Genomic DNA, 22,822 nt, shown 5'->3' with positions numbered 1-22,822 from the left:
GCTGAGTCGAATGGTCTTTGTCCGAGGAGGCTGCGGCTTATGGTTCGTCAGATACGCCCAATCGAACATGTGCGAATTTGAGCGCGCATCACCCAGATCCAGGTGATGACGTCACAGCGTGCAGCCAGGTAGCCACACCATCTAGTTGTGTACAAAAATGGCCATATTCGGAGCGCGTTCGATTGGGGAGCCGTTTATCGCAGCTTCTTCGGACCAAGACCATTCGATTCAGTGTTACAAACACTACGTACCCTGTGATTTTCAGCTCGGTAAATCTGGAGGTTATACCGTATTTTAGCCGTTTCCGAGTTGGACTTTTCCGTTAGCCCGTCTACATGGTCTATGCGCTCTGCGCTGCGTGCATGCAGTGCGTGCAGTGTGTTATCTAGCTGTAGTGCATGCAGTCAACAAACTCATGTCACAACTCAGAACTGACACAAGACTCAGAAAACTAGTCAACACACGGACTTGTCATGTACTACACTCGTATCAGTCGTATTGTACAGTCATGTAGTCAGAGAACGTGCGTTTCTCCTTGCCGGTGCCGGTGGTTGTGCTTTGAGAAAGAAAATTTTAGTTTTCCGCACCCGCGGCGCCTCATTATTTTATGCTACAGCGATGAGTGCACAACCGTGACAAGTGACAAAACAGCGAACAGCTCTCGGACCTAGAACTTTCAGATTCCATAGCGTTGGGAGCGAAGAGTCGTGCCCGTGGTTCAAAGAGCCTGCACTGTTCTCCAATTGAGTAGTCCGAAATATTCCAAGTCCGCACCAAAACATCACCATGTGGCAGGCTACTGGAGTCTAAGCGAATCTAATCGGTATGGAACAACATTTAGAGCACTCGCATCACTCTTCTCCATTTTGGCGACCCTGCTCTCCAGCGATCTGATAATTACATCAGCCTCGTCTGCAATAGCTGCTGCTTCTTCATCAGTCGGAAACTCAGTAGCGCTCACTCTTGACCGGCCCGCGCGGCCATTTCTTCAGCTGACTACCGAGGTTCTCAGCCCCAGACCGAACTCATGAAGGTCAGCCATGGCTGCATCCTCACTCTCACAAGGAGTTACATGTCTTCGGGGTCGCTTGCACCACCTAATATCAGTCGCCAAATCACTTGAAATAGCACTGACACTATTGCTTTCACGCACTCCTTTTGACCTAGCTGCACGCTATGACGTTGCAGAGGGTGTGGCGCGGCCGCATGACGTCATGGCGCAGCCCCCGAAACTCAGTTTTTCAAACGGAAATATCTCGAGAACGCTTTGTCGGAGACACGTGGGACCAACACCATTCGACTCAGCGGCCGAAACTCTACCGACCCTGAAATTTAAATTTTTCACCGGACTTCCCCTTTAATAATAATGTCTGATCTGATCTGGATCATGCATGGAGTCTTGGAGAGCTACACAGTACACTGTAGCTCAGCTGAGCTACGGACTAGACTGAGTACACGATGTAGCGCTGACACATGGCATCTTTCACGTTGTGGCGAGGATTCTGTCCATGTAACAAAACCGTCACCTGCACCTGTTGCTTCACGAGTTACCTACATGTACATGTACCTACATACTCATTTTGTACGTTGTACATGTAGACTGTTGTGAATTCCAGCAGAAATCCAAGAGAGCTCGATACCGGGAAGGTAGAGCCGTGACACACTAGTCAGAACAACAGATGGCCTGATCAGTCACAACTTAAAGTTTCATGCCATCTCAGGCACTCATCAGGTGATATGAACATCAAGAAAATTAACCCACTACTTAAAGCCCAGTATGGCGGGAGAAGGATAACAGAAAGCGCTAGGGGCGCTATCAACTCATATCCGATTCAGTGCCATAGCCAGTAAGGATCGCGGTACTAAGAAAGGTGACAAAGGTGATAGAACGGTACAACCGAGCTGGCACAGCTAGTGAGATGCGCCGTGCAAAGATGATGATGGTGACAAGGCGGCAGAGGGCTGTCAACTGGCTCTACTGCCTGGAAGCAGGATGCCGAGAAGATCATGTTATTAGCATGAATTTATTTTGATGTGGACATTTAGATATCAACTCCGGCTAGGGTCCGGCAGATTCTGCCGGCAGAAAAATTGGCAGAATTCGGTACTTTTTCTGGCACGTTTCATGCATTTTTGGTATGTGGATAAAGAAATGGAGCAGAATTCGAGGAATTGCCCGCCATAAGGTTTGTATGGTTCTGCCAATTTCACTGCTCTTCGAGCAGAATCTGCCACCTTTTCGAGCGTAATCCGCCGGTCCCTAACTCCGGCCGCCTGTTGAGGCTCGATCTCCTGTCGGCAGTGACTATTCTTCCTTTCTCCTCGAGGCACAGGCTGCATCTTTTCGTTATGTTGCTGTAGTGTAGGCCTTGGCCTTCTGAACCACTCGCCACTTGATGTCGTGCGTCTTGCCATTATCTTCCCACACATGTTTTGAGAGGCCCGTGGATTTGCGTTATCCAGGAAGCTTGATGGATGTCTTGTGATTCCCGTATCGAAGCTTGACTGGAGGCTCCGTGCTGCCAATGTAGAGGGGACGGTTTCAAATAGGACATAGGTTGCGAACCGGAACGGACTCAATATACACTTTCTCTCTTGGTATTTTGATTAGAAAACATATGTCACAGTGAGACTACGATGTGTTATACTCCGAGCCAAAATGTCATGGCTCTGCGATGACCAGAAGCGCCATACCAAGCAGGTGAGTTTTTGACGTGTTGCTTCGCACTGCGACTTGAGTTTTACGACTTTCGAAAAATCAACTTCTTGTCGCAGGTAAACAGCGGCTCGCCTCTCGCCAATAAAGCACCGCATACCAATCAAAACTAATGGAAGCACACACAAGGCGTATTGTTACTCTGTACTGGCCGTCGTGGAGCGATAGCAATTACCTAATTTCAGACCCAGAGTGAATTTGACGTGCACTCTAAAACGTGTCCGGTTTGGAGCCACCTCTGATTTGAACTTTTTTGAAGCGAAAAATTGGGCAACTTGGAGGCAATGGGACAACCCAAAGGAGTGGCTCAGTTCGATTGACTCTGGCCCCAGAGCAAACTTCAACATGCCAGTTTCCTTCCACAAACATATTTCGAGTGAAAAATCAACGCTGATGATCGGTTTGGGTCTATACAAATTTGGCTGTCAAAGCGTCCCGGTATCGAGCCGTCCCCTCTACATGTAGGTCTTGGGCCCATCGCTGTGGCCATCACTCGACACCTCCGCCGCGCTTTCTGTTATCCTTGTCCCGCCATACTGGGCTTTAAATAGTGGGTTATTTTTCTTGATGTTCATATCACCTGATGAGTGCCTGAGATGGGATGTGACTGATCAGGCCATCTGTTGTTCTGACTAGTGTGTACATTGTACATGTACTGTATGTACATGTAGATGGTCATTTTACATTTACTTACGGTTAGGCTAGGGCCAGGCCTGCAATCATGATGGCATGAAGACCATCTACCATACCATGTAGACCTACATGTATACGCCCGTCGCAAGAGAAGCACGCACATCTGCAAATGCACTGGATGTGCACCCACAGATTTTCTCTTACACTAAGTTAGTTACAGCAACGATAGCGAACAAGACCCGAATGAGACAGACCAAAAAGCTGGTCTAAATCCACACAACTGGCGCAGCCATGTGAATCGACCACCAATGCACACCTGGTCTACACCACACGGAGTAAAAAAACCCCGGCCAAGACAGTTACCTATGCACAGTTGCACACCGTACACCCTACACTTGCTGGGATGGGGTAACCAGAACTGGCAGAAATCACCATGGAATGACTGCAATAGTACGCTGGGCCGGGCCAGGGGCGGGTCAGATCAGGGCTGCTGTGGCTAGGGACGCTGACACTCACTCACGTGCCATACATGATCCTATCCTCATGATCCTAGCGCCTGGCCGCTGGGCATGGGTCGGGGTGGGTGGGTCTACGTGGTTCCAGGTCGACCATGTACGAGTAGATCTACAGACAGTCGGTAACTATTAGTATTACTATTACTATGTCTTACTATCATAAAAAAGGAGTGTCGGCCCATCGCACGCGCATAGCTCTCTATCTAGCTCTACTACTACTAGTACTAGTACTAGTAGATCTACTACTAGTATACTAGTACTAGTCTAGATACAGTCTAGTCTGTACTACTACTAGTAGTACTACATCATCAGTTAGTACTAGTCCAGGCACGGGGCCGCGCCGCAGGCGGCGCATGCCACTGTGCATGACACGTTCGCGTGGCATGGGCGTTGGTATGGCATGATCGATTATGGCTCAGCTAGCGCTATCTAGCTAGCTACGTGACTACACTGTCACTGTAGTCTAGTGGAGAGTGTGTAGTATGTAGCATGCATGGGGCTAAGGTCACAGTAGCAGGGGGTAGATCTACGTACAGTCAGTCAGTACAGGGTGGCGGCGTGCCCAGCTCAGCCCAGCGCACACTCAAGCCACGTACTCAGTAAGTGACGAGCATGCGCATGCAGGAGAGTAGCTGCTTGAAAAGGCGCAGCGTCTTCTTTCTCCTCTTCAGTTTGAGGGGATGAAAACGACGACGCTTTAGAAGAGAATGACGATGCCCTAGAAGTCTTCTGGTCTTTCCGATTTTTGTCCGACATAGTGAGCGCTCGCTGCGTGCCACTGACAGTTAGAGTCTCAAACCTTTTGAACGGAAGTAGATGTACGGTAGCTATTTGTGAAAATGAATATTGTGATAGCGAAGGTCCTGTCCATTCTGGGCCTGTTTTTTCCGACCCTATTGTTTACCGTCTTGCCAATTCGTTTGACTTCATGGTCAACGAGCGGTGGACGGTGGAGGCGAGCCTCAATAAGTCTCGCTAGTTGCTTGTCGGGAGGCATCTTCCTGGGAGTGGCGCTCCTCCACCTAATACCTGATGTTCGGGAAATGTTCGACTACGTGCTGTGTAAGAAAGACCTTGAAATCCACTACCCGCTCACCGAGCTGACTGTCGCTGGTGGATTTCTGCTCATTCTCGTGTTTGAGCAGCTGGTGCTGTTGTTTCATCAGCGGAGGCCCACATCAGAGTGCCACATTGCGAACGTTCCGCCACATGGATGTGACCGGGAGCGCAATTGCGACAACTGCCAGGAAGAGGATTCGCAGGATTCGCAACCTGCGACGCTCAGTTCAGCGTGCGCCCTGCCGGCGTATAGCAGTATCGATCAGCCGTCACACGCGCAGGACACCTCAGCTGCTGCTTCAGTGCGCAAAGACCAATCACTGAACAGCACCAATGGACAAGTCAACTACAGCAATGAGCTGTCGCCATACGATCCTGCGTCAAGAACTAATGTTGAGGATCGGGAAGTCATCTTCACGTCGTCCACAAACGGTGCAAAGAACAGTGGCCTACGCAGATCTTCAAGTGCCTCCACATCAGAAGACAACCCAGCTGGAAAGGACTCAGCGGAGGCGCTTGGTTCCCTTGTGTTGCTTGCTGCTCTATCCTTGCATTCACTATTCGAGGGCCTTGCTCTCGGCCTGCAGAACGCGTCGGATTCAGTCATCGAGCTATTCGTTGCCATTCTGCTGCACAAATGTGTGCTGGCATTCGCTCTTGGCATACGCATGGTCAAGTTGAAGGCCAGCGCGAAAAGAATCCTTCTGGCAGCACTGATATTTTCAGCCATGAGCCCTGTCGGTGTGGCAATTGGCATCGCCGTTGAGGCCCATGCAACCAATGAAGTTGACCGCCAGCTTGTTACAGCGTGCCTGCAAGGAATTGCCACCGGAACGTTCCTCTTCGTGGTGTTCCTGGAAATCATTTCCCCCGAGATTCAAGGACAGCGCTCGCCGGGTGAGTCACATATCCATGTGATGCGCTTGGCACTGATTGTGTTCGGCTTCGCCATCATCGCTCTGGTTAGTTTGCAGCACGAGCCTCACCATGGCGACGATGCGGATTGTGGTCATGGCCACGGTCACAACCTTAACCATACTGGCCATATGGAAAATGGAACGATGGCACCGCTAACAACGGTGCACTGAGAATGATTTGTCACAGAAATCTGCACTTTCTCCCCTGTCGCCACTAGGTCATTTTCGAATTCCTACTTTCATCTGATGCATGCGCACGTGTGTACGACTATAATGTAATAATTATGGGGAAAGTAGTTTGCTTTGTCACCATAGTTGTACTTGTGCATGTTTTTTTTGTTGACTGGATGGACTACATGTACATGTACATGTGCGTAAGTCTTGCAGCACACCTAGCTAGCTCTCTATTTTCATTTCTTTCGTTGCACGACCAGGCATACATGTGCTTCGAAGTGTGTTCCTAAGGATGTTTCTCAAGTACATTCTGTCCCTTTGAATCATCTCTTATGATATGAGAGACGATCATATATTATTATTTTATAAAGTCACATGCGAGTCCTCAATGGTAATCTTCTTTTTTTTTGTGCAAATGTACATGATTTACTAGTATCCATTTTCGTTTTTGCAATGTTAGGTTTCCTTGATCAGACCAAATTCATTGTCTGTTGGGGGAAGCAGTGCTTGTTCATGTGTGAGAACAAAGTGGATTGTGAAACTCTGTCCCTTGCTTCGGGGTCATCCGGCATTATCGATAAATTTCACGGAACGAAAACGAAAAAGTTTAGTTCTGACCCTTCCCCACACCCTTCAACGAAAAATATATTGACTTGATGGCTTTCACAACGAAACTCTCCTCAACCCACCCACCCATAAACGAAACATTTTTCTCTTCGTGAAGAAGATCGATAATTACGGACGACACCTTATTGGCCATAGGCCATCGTGGAAATTAAAAAAAAATGGAATGTAATGCGACCGTTACCCTGTTCAAGCATTATTCTTGTGCTACATCTACATGTACGTACATGTTGTACAGTGCTGGCAACTGAAATCCGACCCCCTGAGCGGTGGGCTCAAATCGCAAAGAATGTGAACCCACTCTCAGGGGGTCGGATTTCAGTTACCAGCACTGTAGAAGTACACTGCAAATAAGAGTGTAACCATGCGTCAGGGTTTTTAACGTGTGTGGAGTTATTGTTATCTTTGCATCATTCAAAAGGACTTACATGTACATTACGAAACCTTCACTTTTCAGAAGTGGTCGAATATTTCTGAGAAAACCTTTTGCCCTCTGTTGTTCTGCCTTGTGTAGTATGCTCTGCCCTTGTTAGGGTATTGAGCACTATTTGCAGCAAGAACCTCAGACACTTTGTCTATCTGTCTGTATTTGTTTATCTATATGTTGATCTATCGATCAATCTGTCTATCTGGCTGTCTATCTACCTGTCTATATGTCTACCCAATGTCTATTATATCTATCTATCTATCTATCTATCTATCTATCTACAAATCCGTTGATCCCCGAGCTGCAGAGACAGAGCTTAGTACATAGCAGACTCAGCGGAGGACGTTCAGGTTGGTTGTAACTCTGAGTTTCATGCCGTTAGGCAATCATCAGACAACTGATACTCGGGTCTACCCAACAGTATGCTTATAAACACATAGGGCCACAAGCATAAACAAATTTAGCGCTAAATCTGGTGTAAGGTATGTATATAACACTGAAAGATCACAAAACCTGAAAGATCACAGAAACAACTTCGCTAGAGCGCTGCCCTGCAGACTCATTAACCCAGCCAAATCGGAAGTGGGTGTGGTAAGCAAGGCTATACTGGAGAAGATCGTGGCTGCTGTGCGTCGCCAAACGGCCGTGAACATATGGAGGAGCACCATGTCAGTGATCGAGTGGTTCAAGGAGATACCCGACAAACAGCGCCACACGTTCCTATGCTTTGACGTGGTAGAATTCTACCCGTCAATTGTTGTTGTAGTTGTTGTAGAAGTGTATTTAACGTCGCACCACAAACAGGCGATTTCGCCTCCTTTAATACATGTGGACGACAGAAGGAATGAGAGAGGGGGGGGACAGAAGTATGGAGAGAGGAAGGGTAGAAATAAATAAGCAATCAACCTCAGGGCTACACCAAAGCAAAAACGGAATGGGAACATACTATATACAAAATAGCTTCGTACATATATTGCAAAACACGTTTACTATTCTTCAGTCCGCTATGCCACAGAAACACACTAGCCGAAAAGCATTTAAACAGAGCCATGATGCGCTTTTAGCAGGGCACAGAATTGTGAGCAGCTCCTCCGTCAGGCTTTATCGTTGGCGGAGCAATTCACCACGATCGAGCCGCGTGAAATGGACATCATCCTTCACGTCCGAAAATCGCTCCTATTCCGTGATGGCCGCCCCTGGATGAAGACAAGGGCGACATGTTTGACGTAACAATGGGAAGTTACGATGGCGCAGAGACGTGCGAACCTGTGGGCGCTTTTCTTCTCAACCAGCTCTCAAGCCACGTCGATAGATCCGCTATCGGTCCCTATAGAGACGATGGACTGGCCGCTCTCAAGGACACCAGCCCACAGGCTGCAGACCGCCTCAGAAAAAAGCTGACGGGAATCTTCAAGCGCTTCGACCTAAGAATTACCATCGAAGCAAACTTGAAGGTGGTGGATTTCTTGGATGTCACGATGAACCTGGACACTGGGAAATTTCAACCCTTCCGAAAGCCAAATGAAAACCCGCTCTACGTCAGCAAGCAGTCAAACCACCCGCCTGAGATCACCAAAAACATCCCTGCTGCTGTCAACAAGCGCCTTTCCACTATTATCAAGCGACGCGGAGGCATTCAACCATGCAGCCCCCGTGTACCAGACCGCATTAAAGGCCGGTGGATACAATGAAGTGCTGAGCTTTCAGCCCGAGGCACATGAGCAGAGTTAGAGGGGCAGGAAGAACCGCAGCCGGAAGGTCATATGGTTCAACCCCCCTCACTCGAAGAACGTCAGCACAAACGTCGCCGGCAGGTTCCTGAGCCTTGTCTCCAGGCACTTCCCGAAAACATCCAAGCTCTGGAAGATTTTCAACCGTAACACACTGAAAGTGAGCTACAGCTGCATGCCCAACAAGAGCAACCTGCGAGCGCCAGAACAAACTAAGGCATGCAACTGAAGAATCAAGGAGTCCTTCCTGCTGCGTGGAGAGTGCCAGACGAAGGAGATAGTGTATGAGGCCACTGCAGAATCTACCAGCAAGATTTACATCGGTCTATCAGAGACACCTTTCAAAGCCCATCACGCCAACCACCTGCCCTCCATGCGCCATGAAAAATACAAAAACAGCACGGAGCTCGCAAAACTCGTATGGGAGCTCAAGAGCTAGGGAAAGCCGTTGACCATTACATGGAAGGTGCGGGAGAGGAGCCGATCATACAGATGTGAGTAAAAAAATGCAATCTATGCACCGCGGAAAAATTCCACATCCTGACTACACCCAAGAAGCTCCTGCTCAACAAGCGGTCTGAGATGATCTCGAAATGCAGGCATGAGAATAAGTTCTGCCTCGCAAATTTCACACCTATCAAACGAACTTTGCACTTTGCCTGAGCACCCCAATATCAATTATTTTAAAATAACAAAATCCCTTGGCCTGTTGTTGGCTATGCCACTCTGTTCACCATGCTCACGCCTGCCCGTCACCCAAAGACCCCCTAGCGATCCCACTGGCCCATTGCCCGCCATCCTCCTGGCACCTCCACCCATCTGCTGTACACTGCCTCCCCATCGCCTCTTTCCGCGCTTTCATGCTCACACCTGCCTGTTGCGATGCCCGTCACCCTCCTAGCACTTCTACTGTCCCGCTTTGGCCCACGCCAGCTTTCTAGCCATACCTTACACCAGATTTAGCGCTAAATTTGTTTATGCTTGTGGTGTGTTTATAAGCATATTGTTGGGTAGACTCGAGTATCAGTTGTCTGATGATTGCCTAACGGCATGAAACTCAGAGTTACAACCAACCTGAACGTCCTCCGCTGAGTCTGCTATCTATCTATCTATCTATCTATCTACTCAATCTGCGGACAGAACTGTTTCGTCCTTTGTGGACTCGTCAGCGCAGCACAGAGGAAATGAGGCCGAACCTGATAGCAATGGAAATAAAAAAATCCAATCAGGCCCGAACGTACCTTGCCAGAGTGCTCAAACTGACAAGTCAGTGAGCTCTGCATAAAGCAAACAGCAAAGGCACTACCCCACGCAAGAGTGCTCAACTGCTACAAGAGCAGGAGCGAAATACTCAATCTGCGGACAGAACTGTTTCGTCCTTTGTGGACTCGTCAGCGCAGCACAGAGGAAATGAGGCCGAACCTGATAGCAATGGAAATAAAAATTTCCAATCAGGCCCGAACGTACCTTGCCAGAGTGCTCAAACTGACAAGTCAGTGAGGTCTGCATAAAGCAAACAGCAAAGGCACTATCTATCTATCTATCTATCTATCTATCTATCTATCTATCTATCTATCTACACGTTGTAGTAGTACCTATCTATCAATCTATCTATTAAAATATGAACAAATAATAATAATATTGTGAAGAAGAGGTTGGTGCCACTTCGGCGTTAGTAGGGGAAGAGTGTGTTGCTCCCTACATGGGACCTCGCGGTTTTCCTGCCGACTTGAAGTCTCACTTGACTGACTCACGACTGCCATCCAAAGCACACGAGAAGTCCATCGAACCGTCCACTCGGCAAAGGTGCAAGAAAGCACCACTCCCTGCTCAATACACAGTGTTTCGGGGAATTCACCCCTCATCAGTTGAGCCTGAGTAGGCTGAGGAAAATTGTGCCTGAAGAGCACCACTTATAATAGTGCTCTCCAGGCACAAACATCACCAGGGATACAAACTTACAGAGACGTTCCGTTTCCAGCGCGACAAACACCTCGTCAACACCAGATAGCAGCGTAAGTCAGTGTCGCTCATGGAGGTGCTGAACAAGCGCTGAGGACTGTTGGCCATTCACAACGTTGTTGCCTCCAAACCATCCAATTCGCAAGCACGCGCTGGGGACAACAATGTGAAGAAGAGGTTGGTGCGACTTCGGCGATAGTAGGGGAATAGTGTGTTGCTTCCTACATGGGAGCTCGTGGTTTTCCTGCCGACTTGAATTCTGACTTGACTGACTCACGGCTGCCATCCAGAGCACACGAGAAGTCCATCGAACCGTCCACTCGGCAAACCAGAAAGCACCACTCCCTGCTCAATACACAGTGCTTTCTTGCTTCGTTCGTTCATTCGTTCTGCTTCGAATATTCGGGATATTCGTCTCAGCTTTACACTCTTGCATTTTTATGCATGGCTCAAAATTCGTGATTACTTACACCTTGTGTGTGTTTGTGTGTGTGTGTGTGTGTGTACGTACCCGCGAGAGAGAGAGAGAGAGAGAGAGAGAGAGAGAGAGAGAGAGAGAGAGAGAGAGAGAGAGAGAGAGAGAGAGAGAGAGAGAGAGAGAGAGAGAGAGAGACAGAGAGAGAGAGAGAGACAGAGAGAGAGAGAGAGAGAGAGAGAGAGAGAGAGAGAGAGAGAGAGAGAGAGAGAGAGAGAGAGAGAGAGAGAGAGAGAGAGAGAGAGAGAGAGAGAGAGAGAGAGAGAGAGAGAGAGAGAAACAGACAGAGACAGACAGACAGAGACAGACTGACAGAGATAGACAGAGACAGACAGACAGATACACTCACACTCACACATGCCCATCGCAGAAGCAATGATAGCGACCAACTTGTGCTGGGATTACACCATTCAACAGCTTGCAAGGCTGATGAATTAACTGCCTCTAATTTTAGCCTGGTATCCACCACACAGCTGATTGAAGTGGCTTTTTTCTGGCCAGTGAATCCCTCTCTTTCCTTTTTCCTTTTTTTCATTCTCTTTTTTCTTTTTCGACACACACCACATACTCCGGCGTACACTGGCTGTTGGGACCCACCCAGGAGACACACACACACACACAGACAGAGAGAAAGACAGGCAGGGATAGAATTAAGAAAGATATTCAGAGGGATGAAACTGAAAGCAAAAGGGAGACAGGCTGACCAACGTACAGACAGGCACCGAAAACGATAGAATAAAAAGAGTCTGGAATGGGTTTGCTCCCACACTGGAGCTCGCGCTATTCCGCCGACTTGACCTGACACTTGACTGACTTACGACTCCAGTGTGAGAGCAAACCCATTCCTAAACAAAATCATCGCCGAAGTCGCAACCTCTATTTCGTAGAGTCTGGTGTCTAGGAAAGTATTGAGAATCTTCATGTGAAGGGAAGGTTGCCATGAATGTACGCCTGCCTCATCATGGAACACGTTTAGCCTACAGGGTAGGCGAGGAATGAGGAGAGAGAAGGCAGGTCAGCACACACACACACCACACACACACACACACACACACACACACACACACACACACGCACAGCTCAGACCTCGGATCTGTCCATCGCGGAAGCGATCATAGCGAACAACTATGTTAGACATGGCAACTTGTGCTGGGAACACACACACACACACACACACACACACACACACACACACACACACACACACATAATTATACATGTACACACACAATACCATTATGCTCAACTGCGATGATGGCAGGTCCTGATAGGACCGACAGCATTTTCAGTCACGACAAACAGAACTTTGAATGGCGATGGCATTACAGGCCACTCTCCACTCACGACAGTACTCGACTAGGCTACATGTCGTTCTTGGAGATAATGTACAATGTATATTGTCGTGCCAGCGTTTGCGTGGTCCGTGGCAAGGGCGGGTCATCTGCAGCTCACCAAACAAGATGCATTTCAGCATTCTATCGTTCGACATGCCCCAGCCAACGAAGACTGGCTGGGGGCTGGGGACTGGTCCTCAGCATCTCCAGTTTGCTCCAAGATATCACCAGCGGAGAGATTCTCATAACATTGCTCCGACTTGCTGACTTCCAGGATGAAGCTAACACAGCGGTAGTGGAATGCTGACAGTTGACGGGTATCGGTTGCCTTGACTGGCCATGACCGTAGGCGTAGCAACGTTGACAGAACAACTGCAAAATAAACATGTGTTTTGGTTTCAACGGAGATTTGGCTGTTCCCAAACATAGAAGAACGCAAGGCACCAAATACCAGGGAAGGCTTGGCAAGACATGAAGACACCTCAACCGACAACTGACCTTCGCCAGCAATACAGGTACCGAGGTAAGTGAAGTTTTTCACAATTATATTGTCGGCATCTGCAAAAATCAAGCATTCGGCAAAGAGGTGGATCAGCATTGATGACCATGCACTTTGTTTTATCAAAGCTGACAGTGAGGCTGGACTTGGTAGCAATGTTCACAAAACATTGCTCACACATATTCTCATCATTGCTGGATGCTTCCTACTGAACATCTGTCACTGAGAATGAACTGTCTAACAGCGCAGTCATATCCAATAACATGGTATCCAGAGAGTGAATCATACATCCACTTGGGCCGCATAGCGATCTACTACAGCAGTCGGCCTGCAGCCCCGCTCGCACACCTCAGGCAACGGCATGATAACATAATTATCTTGCCACGGCTTGTGACAGAATTGATAATGTACTGCTCCACTGTTCACTAACAGGCAAAGTAGGCTAATTTAGGAATAGGTCATACCACTATCAGGTGCTGAAACAATTCAGTATCAATTTCACTTGGGGTGACTGGCCTTGGAAAGGTACTGGTGCATGTGCTGCTCCTCGAGTGAACTACTCCAGACCCAGTTTTCAGTTCCCCATCCTCCTGATAGTAGTAGAGATAGATGAATTCTGCCGGTCGACGTGCATCCATACACGTGACTGCGCCCGAAGCTTGTGACGCTTCTCACCCCTGCCCTGCATGCAGAGCTCTTCTTCAAAATGCAAGGCAATAGCCCAGAAGTCGTAAAAACAAACAAGAAACGAAGCTCACATCTAAGTTCGAAGCTGCTCTTCAATAGAAATCATCAGCGTGGCTACAATAGTGTAGTAGTTCAAAGCCTTGATATGAATGACAATGTTCTCACGATACAGTCAAGAAATGCAGCACGTACTGGAGATCGGGTAAGGCCTACTTATAGTCGCTCTGCAACAACCTTTCTCCCCGAACTCTTCTGACTTCAACCAAAAAGCTCATTGACTTTGACAAAGTCGAAACTGCTCTGTGGTCATGTTATTGTTGACGGACAAACTCACAGACTGCATACAGAACAAAAGACCACGGCCAAGTGTCCGCAGTGCGACGCAGGATGGTGCTGGGGTAGGCATCGGCCATTGAAAACTGAATTCCGTCCGTTTTACGTGGAATTTCTTGGAGTTTCCCAATGTATTGTACTTGAATAAAATTCTATTTTAACTTTCATGGTATCTCAATTTTTTTTCACGTCTACATGACTTTATTTTGCCCGTAAAAGAGGCCGTTACCCCGCTAAAAAAAAAAGTGCAAGCATCACGTGCCCCTGTACGACTAATGTCCGGACTCCGGAGCTGTGCCGCTGGGCACGGGTGTTAGCAAGAGTCCATAACCCACACTGGAGCTCGCGCTATTCCGCCGACTTGACCTGACACTTGACTGACTTACGACTCCAGTTATGGACTCTTGGTGTTAGTAATTTAGAAAAGCGATCCTGTCAGCTTTTCTATTATTGTGTTCACATGGCAGAAAAAACGACACCGCTATGCTACGTAAGTTTCTACGTAAGGTGCTCGGTACTTCACTTAGGCTACGTAAGTTTCTACGTAAGGTGCTCGGTATTAGATCTACCAATGCTTGGTAGCCGCGTGCTGTGCACGTGCACGGCAGACATTGTGTTGCATGCAGTGCAGTCCGTTTTCGGATGTGCATGCGCGAAGAACTTCCTTCTTTGGAACTGCTTCTTGCATGAGCTGTTTCGGATATTTCGTGTCCTGGCTTATTTCGCTTCGGCTCTGCTGAGAACTCTTTTCACGGAATATTACTCAATGACAGGTGAGTTGACCAGTTCCCTTTGATTCATTTGCTTGTGTTGACTCTTCATTTACCAAAAGTGTGCTGATTTTAGGTGGAATACAATAAAATTAATAATGGAAAAGCTGACAGGATCTCTTTTCTATATTATTAACTTTTCTGCTGTCGAGGCCTCCTTTTACGGGATACTCAATGACAGGTGATCTCTGAATTGACCAGCTTCCTTCGATTCATTTGCTTATGCTCACCCTTTCATTTACGGAAACGTGTGCTGATGTTATTCGGATTTAGATCCATTCGTATCTCTTTGCCCTTGCCAACAGTGTGCGAAGAACGCGAGTTCACCTTCTTGACGGTAAGGCTTATGTTGCTGCTGAGGCTTAGATGTGTTGTCGAAATACTCATGTTCATTGTACATTGGTACGTTACAAGTAAGGCACTGGTCATGATTACTTCCGGCATTCCGTGCTCCGATCATAGGGTAGAATCTGAATTTTGCAGTGGCATAGCATCGTTGGTAGTTCCCAATCTGGAGGGAAAGGTTCAAGGACGCATTGGCCGAGTACTAGTATGCAAAATAAATTCGCATATCAGGGAAAATCTCCATTATGGAGAGGTTCATGCATTCAGTGACTTGTTTGCTTCATACGAAACAAGCCAATGGGTGCAGTCTCGTCTCGTGAAAATCTCGTACGATCGGATTTGTTTACTCGAGTCTGGGCTGTTTGATTTGTGAGTAGCGCCGAGATTGCACTGCCCCAAATAAAGTTGCGTGCCGGTAGAGCAAGAATTACGATCTGCAATCTGTTTGTAGTACCTGCAAGAATGTGCTCTACATGTATCGTATTTTCTCTGTTGTTGTTTCAGTTGCCGTCATGTTGCTAAAGAAAGGTTCAGTGACTCATTTCTTTCATAAAAGACGAGTCAATGGTTTGGTCTGGCTTCGAATCTTTCGCTGTAGAAGAAATCTATTCGTGTCTCTATTGGAGAAATAATTGTATTCACTCGTTATAAAATAGGGTTAAGACAAACTCACAGAGCAAATGCCATCGGTCCTTTGATGTTCGTCCTAAAGAGGTTTGACTGGATATCATTCATACTCCCCCAAAGTCGTGTACAGTGGTCCCTCTATAATCCGGCTCCATTTGTGCCACGAAAATCTGCTGGATTAGGGAGGGTGCTGGATTAACAAATCTGATTTACTGCTGCAATGTACATGAAGAGGACATTTTGGCTACTGAAAATTGTGCTGGTTTATCGAGGGTGCTGGATTATAAAGTGCCAGATTAGAGAGGGACGACTGTAACATGTTATTATTATGGAGTGCCTTGTTTATCTCTCAGTACCTCCAACCATATATCCTTGCCCCTTATGTCCTCAGGATCAGTGTAGTTGTTGGAACGAGGTGTCGGACTCAGCAATGTATTTGTTTACATTTTAATACATGTTTATTGTTCCTACTTTGCTGTGTTGGTTTAGACAATCGTGGACTTGTAACACTTTGAAGTCATTGAACTGCTTCCAAAAGTTTTATCGGCATCAACAGGATTACGATTTCACTACAATATGATGCCGGATAACCTTATCACGACAACCCATGACTACAATTATAAACACAGAATCAACAAAAACATCTGCGGCACGCACCTTGTTACAATTCTCAAGTAAATTTGATTTCGGGTGTGGACACCTGAATTTTCTGAAAGACAAGACAATTTTATGACAGAGTCATGAACTTCTGCAACATCCACAGAATGACCTGCGTATAAAAAAAAGTATCACCGCCACTACCCATATGATTCCCCTGCAGAAGAACATGAATACATGTATGCAAGACTAGTTCCATTTTCTGCAAGAAAAGGCTTGCACATCAATGCGTATACTACGGTATTGAATTTGATATGATACACGTACATGTACAGTACATAGGGGCTCCCGGAAGAAGACCATAGTACAGTGTGGGAAACACCCTAGTAAAATAAAATAATAATAATAATAACATGTAGAGGCGCTACGTACATGTAGGCCATCATTTATTTGGGCATTCCATTGGTGACACAATTATAATATCCTTTAGCCAAAAAAACAAAAGAAATTATAGCAATAAAAACTGCTTTATGGCAGTTTTCTAAAAAAAGTTATTGTGTTCTAGTCCATGGACCCCGTCTAAAAAGTAAGAAATTAACGAAATGTGATAGCCGAAAATTAAAATTTCACACAAAACCTCACAATAATCACACACAGAATGCGAGACGACCTTTTCCCCTCGTGGTCCTCTTTCATATGCATGTACTTGTACAAGTACAAGTGTCGGAATAAACAAGTGTTGAAAGCCGTACTATTAGATCTTCAAGTGTCGTGATTATTGTGAGGTTTTGTGTGAAATTTTAATTTTCGGCTATCACATTTCGTTAATTTCTTACTTTTTAGACGGGGTCCATGGACTAGAACACAATAACTTTTTTTAGAAAACTGCCATAAAGCAGTTTTTATTGCTATATAGTACTAGTAGCTACCCGTATGTACTAGCTAGTTACTGCAGCTAGCGCTGATTTCCGCTAGCTAGCTGGCGCTCACTACTCACTAGCATAATGCTGTTTCAGCCAGCGATTTTTGGCCATCTAACATGGCGGGGGGTACCCGCTGATTTTTGCAAAAAATCAAAGATTAATCATTTTACGTTGAGATTAAGGTGAGTTGCTATCATTCTTCCGCGATTTACCGCCGCTAGCCCCACATTTTTGATACTAAATCCGCGGGAGTGGAAAGCTGACGCGCACAGCAACATTTTGGTACCAAACATTCCTTGATCGGACGAAGGAGAAGGAAGTTGCTTTCTGTTTTGGCGCAGTGGAATTATCGACTGAAATTGCTGTCAGTATATTGTTAGCTACCTTCATCACGCTCGTGGTACGTCTTCTGGAGTTATTCAGTCACCACTCGAGGTTTTCCTCGCATCCTCGGGTAGTTGTCCGTTATATTTTCGCAAGTTCTTTTGAATACGATGGTGAAATCAAAAATACGATGGGCCTTTACTTTTCTCTGTTTCCAGTGAGAGATATGCACATCTGCGACGCATCGCACGACATGGAGCACCATGCAGCGCATTTACAGCATCTATGCCGTGTTGGAGGCGCAAAATTTACTGCGTGCTCCCAACAGACGAGATATCCAGTGTCTGACTACACTGAAACGATGAAAAACGTATTCAGTATTGATGTTTGTAATGACGACCCTACCATTCACCCAACATATATCTGTGCTCTTTGCCAAAGAGTGCTGAAGAGATCACAGAGCACAGAGAAGTTCAATCCCAGTGGCGGTGGTTGTGGACAAGGGGTAACATTTAGTTAGAAAAGACCTGAACCTGTGATTCGCAGAGTCTGCACCAAGTTTCAAGAAAAATCGAAGGGTGGCCGACCAAGCAAACGGATAAAAACAGCAAGCGGAGCATGCAGCAAAAATGACATCAAGCAGTAGCAGTGCATGTGCATCTAGCAATAAAAGTAAAAAGTAAATTATCGTGTCCGTTCCCGAAGGGAACTCACGACGGCCGCTAACACCCGGTAAACCCTATGCATCTAGCAATAGCATGGATATACCTGAAAGTGAGGCGTATGACATATCTGCACCTGATTATGAAGCAGAGTGCAATTTGACTATGTCAAGATTTGCCGACAGCAGTGCAGCAGCCACAGTACAATGCATGATCTGCCGCAGCATGCCGAGCAATGGTGTTCGGTCACCATGCTGTTCTAGAGTATTTTGCACGAAATGCATATGCCAAACATTAACCAACGGTGCGCAGTGTCCAGCCTGCCAACATACCCTGCGTGCTTCAGAACTGGCAAAGCCAAGCGACCTGTTCTGTCAACTGCTTGCGAACTGGTCCGTCCACTGTGGATCAAACTCGGTGGTGATCACGGCGGAGGATCTTTCAAGTTTGTCCTGCAGATCGTGAATGTGCAGCGGCCGAATTCACTCCTCAACACTATCCCGATTTGCATCTTCGAGGCACAAGACACGCCATCGAACCTTGAAACCGCGCTAGGAGTCTATCGTGACGAGGTCAGAGATCTGCAAACAACAGCAACATGGAAGAACAAGTCGTTCAAATTGTTTTTCTTTGGCGACTACGAATATCAAACGAAAGCATATGGTTTGTCGGGGTCCAGTGGCACCGACCATGCTTACACTGTCTATGTCAGAAGAAGAATATGGACATTCCACCAGCCCTAAACCCAGATGCCGATTCTACCAGCAGAACACTAGAAACTCTGTACAACGATTTCACTGGATTCACGAACAGTGGCTCAAATCTAAAGAATGCAAAGAACTACAACAACAGCATACGTCCAGTGATCTTACCTATTCCCGAGGAGAATGTTGTAATCGCGGCTCTTCATCTGGATCTGGGTATTTTCCCATGGATGCTGACTGCTTTTCAGGCTGAGCTCAAAGCCCTCGACATTGAGCTTGCCAGAAGAACAGCTGCTGCAGACACCGCCGTTCCTGCCGCCGTTGCTACTACAGCAGACACCGCCGCTGTTTCTGCTGCCACTGCCGTCGTTCCTGCTGCCACTGCCATCCCTGCAGCCGTCCCTGCAGTCGTTCCTGCTGCCGTCCCTGCAGCCGTCCTTGCAGCCGTTCCTGCTGCCACTGCCGTCCTTGCTGCCACTGCCGTCCCTGCAGCTGCTCCTGCAGCCACTGTCGCTCCTGCAGGCGTTCCTGCTGCCACTGTCATCCTTGCAGCCATTGCTGCTACAGCAGTAGCTGGTGATGCTGGCAGCTTTGAAAAGCTTTCGTCACTGCATGAAGCCAGCAAAACGGATGAGGAGATTTCTGCAGTTACCCAACAACTACATGTAGTGCAGCAGCAAGTCCAGTACACTGTTCTCTTTTCTCAGCTTGATACCTGCTGCCACAGTGGAGGGCGTGACACAACACCTACAAGACCAGTGGAAGAATGGTGATGCACGCCGTACTGTATTGCTTGCGTGGAGACAGTCACTCACCGACCAAATGGCCGCAATAAAACAGAACAAAAAGTGTGAGGGGCCATGTTGAGCAAGCATCGAGCCAGTTTTCCAGCGCAATGGAATCGATAGGCAAGCATACCATGGAGGTGCTTTTGTGGGCAACCATGTGCACATAGCTCTTCAGCCAGCAGTGACAACTGAAATAACCCCAGCACATTTATCTGCAGTAGCTTCTCGTGCGCCGCTGCTGCTCTGCTGCTCCCAGAGGCAAATCGAATTCATGAGGATTACCAGCACCTGATGTCCCTGTATGGCGAGTGCACTGCCCTCTTCAGCCACTGCAGGCCTGTGGACGAGGCCACCATATCCAAGCTAGAAGGCTTGGTGGAGACATTTATGACTGCATGCCGAGATATCGTCGTCAGCAAAAAGCTCGGCCACATCACGCCGAAATTGCACATGTTGGAGGTGCATGTCGTGCCGTCCATCCGACGGCGAGGCGTTGGTCTTGGTCTCCTCGGAGAGCAAGGGAGTGAGAGCATTCACGCCCGCTTCAACGAGCTAAGGAGACACCACGAGGCCATCCGCAATCCCTTGGAGCGCCTCAAGTCTGTTGCACAGACGCATTTGATTGCAACTCTCCCACAACACGAGTCGCTCCGTCCAGTCAGCAGGAAGAGGAAATCCTCACAGTAAAGTTAGTGTATCTCTGCATCTTGTTTGCTGGCCTATCTGAAATTCTCGGCCTTCCATCGAGCTCTTTTAGCTTTCTCTCCTCTCAAAATAATTCAGGTTGTTTCCTTTGTTCTCATCTCAATCTCTTTCCTCACAATATTTTCGAGGCGATCGAGGACGCGTCTGACGCGCGTGTCAGCAAGTACAAAAATTCGGTTCGTCATGGTTTCGATGTGAAAATGTAATAATTCGCTTCGTATTATAAAATACCGTTGGGATTTGTCAAAAACGGCGCAAAAGCCGCCATATTGTTAGATGGCCAAGTGGGAACAGCATATATGCACTGCCACTGAGTCATGACTCAAGTCATGAGCGACATGCATGCCATGCATGATGAGTCACCGCATGTGCGCGCATGCGCTTTGATAGCGCAGCTGCAGCTAGCTGGGCAGGTGAGACTAGTCTTTCAAAAAATAAAAAAGGAGCAGCGTCTTCTTTTTCCTCTCCAGCTCAAGTCTCAAGTCTCCACTCTCGATCTCCACGAGAGATGAAAACGACGATGCTCTAGAAAAGGATGACGATCTCTTACTTTAGACTGTTAATTCAAAACTTCAAGTCCGCTTCTTCAACACTCCAGGATTTCCGACAAAGACAGGACTGGCCCTGATCCTGCGACGGGTTGACTGCTATCCGATAATCGAGTTCTGTACAAGTGAGTCTGCCCGAAATTGAAAAGGACTGGCGCTTTGCAAAGATGGATGTTGTGGCAGCGAAAGTGGTGTCCATCGTGACCTTATTCTTTCTGACCCTGATTTTTGCGGTCTTGCCCATTCGTCTGTCGTCATGGTCAACAAGCGGTGGACGTTGGAGACGAGCCTGCACAAGCCTCGCCAGTTGCCTGTCAGGGGGCATTTTCCTGGGAGTTGCGCTCCTCCACCTGCTACCTGAGGTTCGGGAAATGTTTGACTACGTGCTGTGCAAGAAAGAATTGGATATCGAGTACCCGCTAACAGAGATCACCGTGGCAGGTGGTTTTCTTATTATCTTGGTATTTGAACAGCTTGTTCTGTTCTTTCGCGATCGGGGAGCGGAATCAGAGTGTGACATAGCTAACGTTCCACCGCACGGATGCGACCGAGAGCGCAACTTCGACAACTGTGGAACTCAGAGTCAGAGAGAACGCGTGGCATTCAGCTCAACAAGCGGTGGACCAGTGTATGGCACGGTGTCCGCGGCTACAGAAGAATCCTGTGACAGTACTCCGCTACTAGGGTCATCATTACCTGTATCAGGACAGGGAGCTGGTCAACAGCCAGGGGCTAGCAGCACTAAGGCAGAGGTGTCTATCGCGGCGTCTCCAACCCCGGCCACTGGTGATGCCGCTCCCGGAGAGACTGACGAGACAAGGGGTAAATCAGCCAGGGAAACGTTTGGTTCGCTGGTGCTGCTCGCCGCTTTGTCTCTACACTCACTGTTTGAGGGCCTCGCTCTCGGTCTGCAGAGCGATTCGGATACAACCATCCAGATATTCGTTGCCATTCTGCTGCACAAATGTGTGCTGGCATTCGCTCTCGGCATCCGCATGGTCAAGTTGAAGGCCAGTGCAAAACAAATCGGTCTGGCAGCACTGGTATTTGCTGCCATGAGTCCCATTGGTGCTGGGATAGGTATCGCCGTTGAAGCGAATGCAACCAATGAAGTTGACCGCCAGCTCGTGACAGCGTGTCTGCAGGGAATTGCCACCGGGACTTTCCTTTTCATCACGTTCCTGGAAATCATCTCGCCGGAGATTCAAGGGAAACGCGTGCGGGGTGAGTATGACATTCAGCTGATGCGTCTTGTGCTGATTATTGTAGGCTTCACTATTATCGCTATGCTCAGCCTGAATCATACGCACGATCACTTGGAGTGTGAGTGGCATGACCATGACCACGACCACCATGATCATTGATTATTTTCATCAATAAATATTTCTGCCGCAGGCGGCAAACGTGATTTATGTACATCCACATCCCTGAATCTGGTTTCGTCTCCTTTCCTGTACCGCACACACCCCCTCACCCCCCCCCCCCCCCCCCACACACACACACAGTCGCGCGCACGCGCAGAACACTCAGTTCCGAACATTCCCTTTCCGGCTCCTATATACACCATTTGACATGTTTCACTCTGTGAATCTAGCTGCCGCCTTCAGCCCGATCATGTGCGCAGTGCAACTGAATGGTGCATGGCTCCTTTATTATCGTTTTTTTCCTTGACAATGGCTATTTTTTAACCCACATGTGCTTCAAGGACCTCAACGTATTTATATACTATATAATCACCGTCAAA

At 47.7% G+C, this 22,822-nt stretch overlaps 2 protein-coding genes and 1 long non-coding RNA gene across 3 annotated transcripts; 2 read left to right on the top strand and 1 right to left on the bottom strand.

Moving 5' to 3' along the window:
* The first annotated feature begins 4,522 nt into the window (after positions 1–4,522).
* Positions 4,523–6,313, top strand: LOC135810872 (zinc transporter ZIP1-like). Its single transcript, XM_065324281.1, has one exon. The coding sequence runs from the start codon at positions 4,704–4,706 to the stop codon at positions 6,009–6,011; it is 1,308 nt and encodes a 435-aa protein (XP_065180353.1). The 5' UTR covers positions 4,523–4,703; the 3' UTR covers positions 6,012–6,313.
* A 12,476-nt stretch (positions 6,314–18,789) lies between these two features.
* On the bottom strand, positions 18,790–20,762 carry LOC135809940 (uncharacterized). Its single transcript, XR_010552256.1, has 2 exons — positions 19,206–20,762; positions 18,790–18,914 (listed from the first exon to the last, which is right to left on the bottom strand). It is a non-coding gene; the product is annotated as an uncharacterized LOC135809940 (long non-coding RNA).
* Positions 20,763–20,957: 195 nt separating this feature from the next.
* LOC135809939 (zinc transporter ZIP3-like) lies at positions 20,958–22,726 on the top strand. Its single transcript, XM_065323387.1, has one exon. It carries the CDS (start codon positions 21,246–21,248, stop codon positions 22,440–22,442), a length of 1,197 nt encoding a protein of 398 aa, XP_065179459.1. The 5' UTR covers positions 20,958–21,245; the 3' UTR covers positions 22,443–22,726.
* The last annotated feature ends 96 nt before the right edge of the window (positions 22,727–22,822 follow it).

Source organism: Sycon ciliatum, chromosome 2, assembly GCF_964019385.1.
Source record: "Sycon ciliatum chromosome 2, ocSycCili1.1, whole genome shotgun sequence".
Taxonomy (NCBI): Eukaryota; Metazoa; Porifera; class Calcarea; order Leucosolenida; family Sycettidae; genus Sycon; species Sycon ciliatum.
This window is presented reverse-complemented; position numbering and strand designations above follow the sequence as displayed.

Bases quoted from the DNA above. Each gene is read 5' to 3' on its own strand.
- LOC135810872 (XM_065324281.1), top strand. From the start codon at position 4,704: ATGAATATTGTGATAGCGAAGGTCCTGTCCATTCTGGGCCTGTTTTTT.
- LOC135809939 (XM_065323387.1), top strand. From the start codon at position 21,246: ATGGATGTTGTGGCAGCGAAAGTGGTGTCCATCGTGACCTTATTCTTT.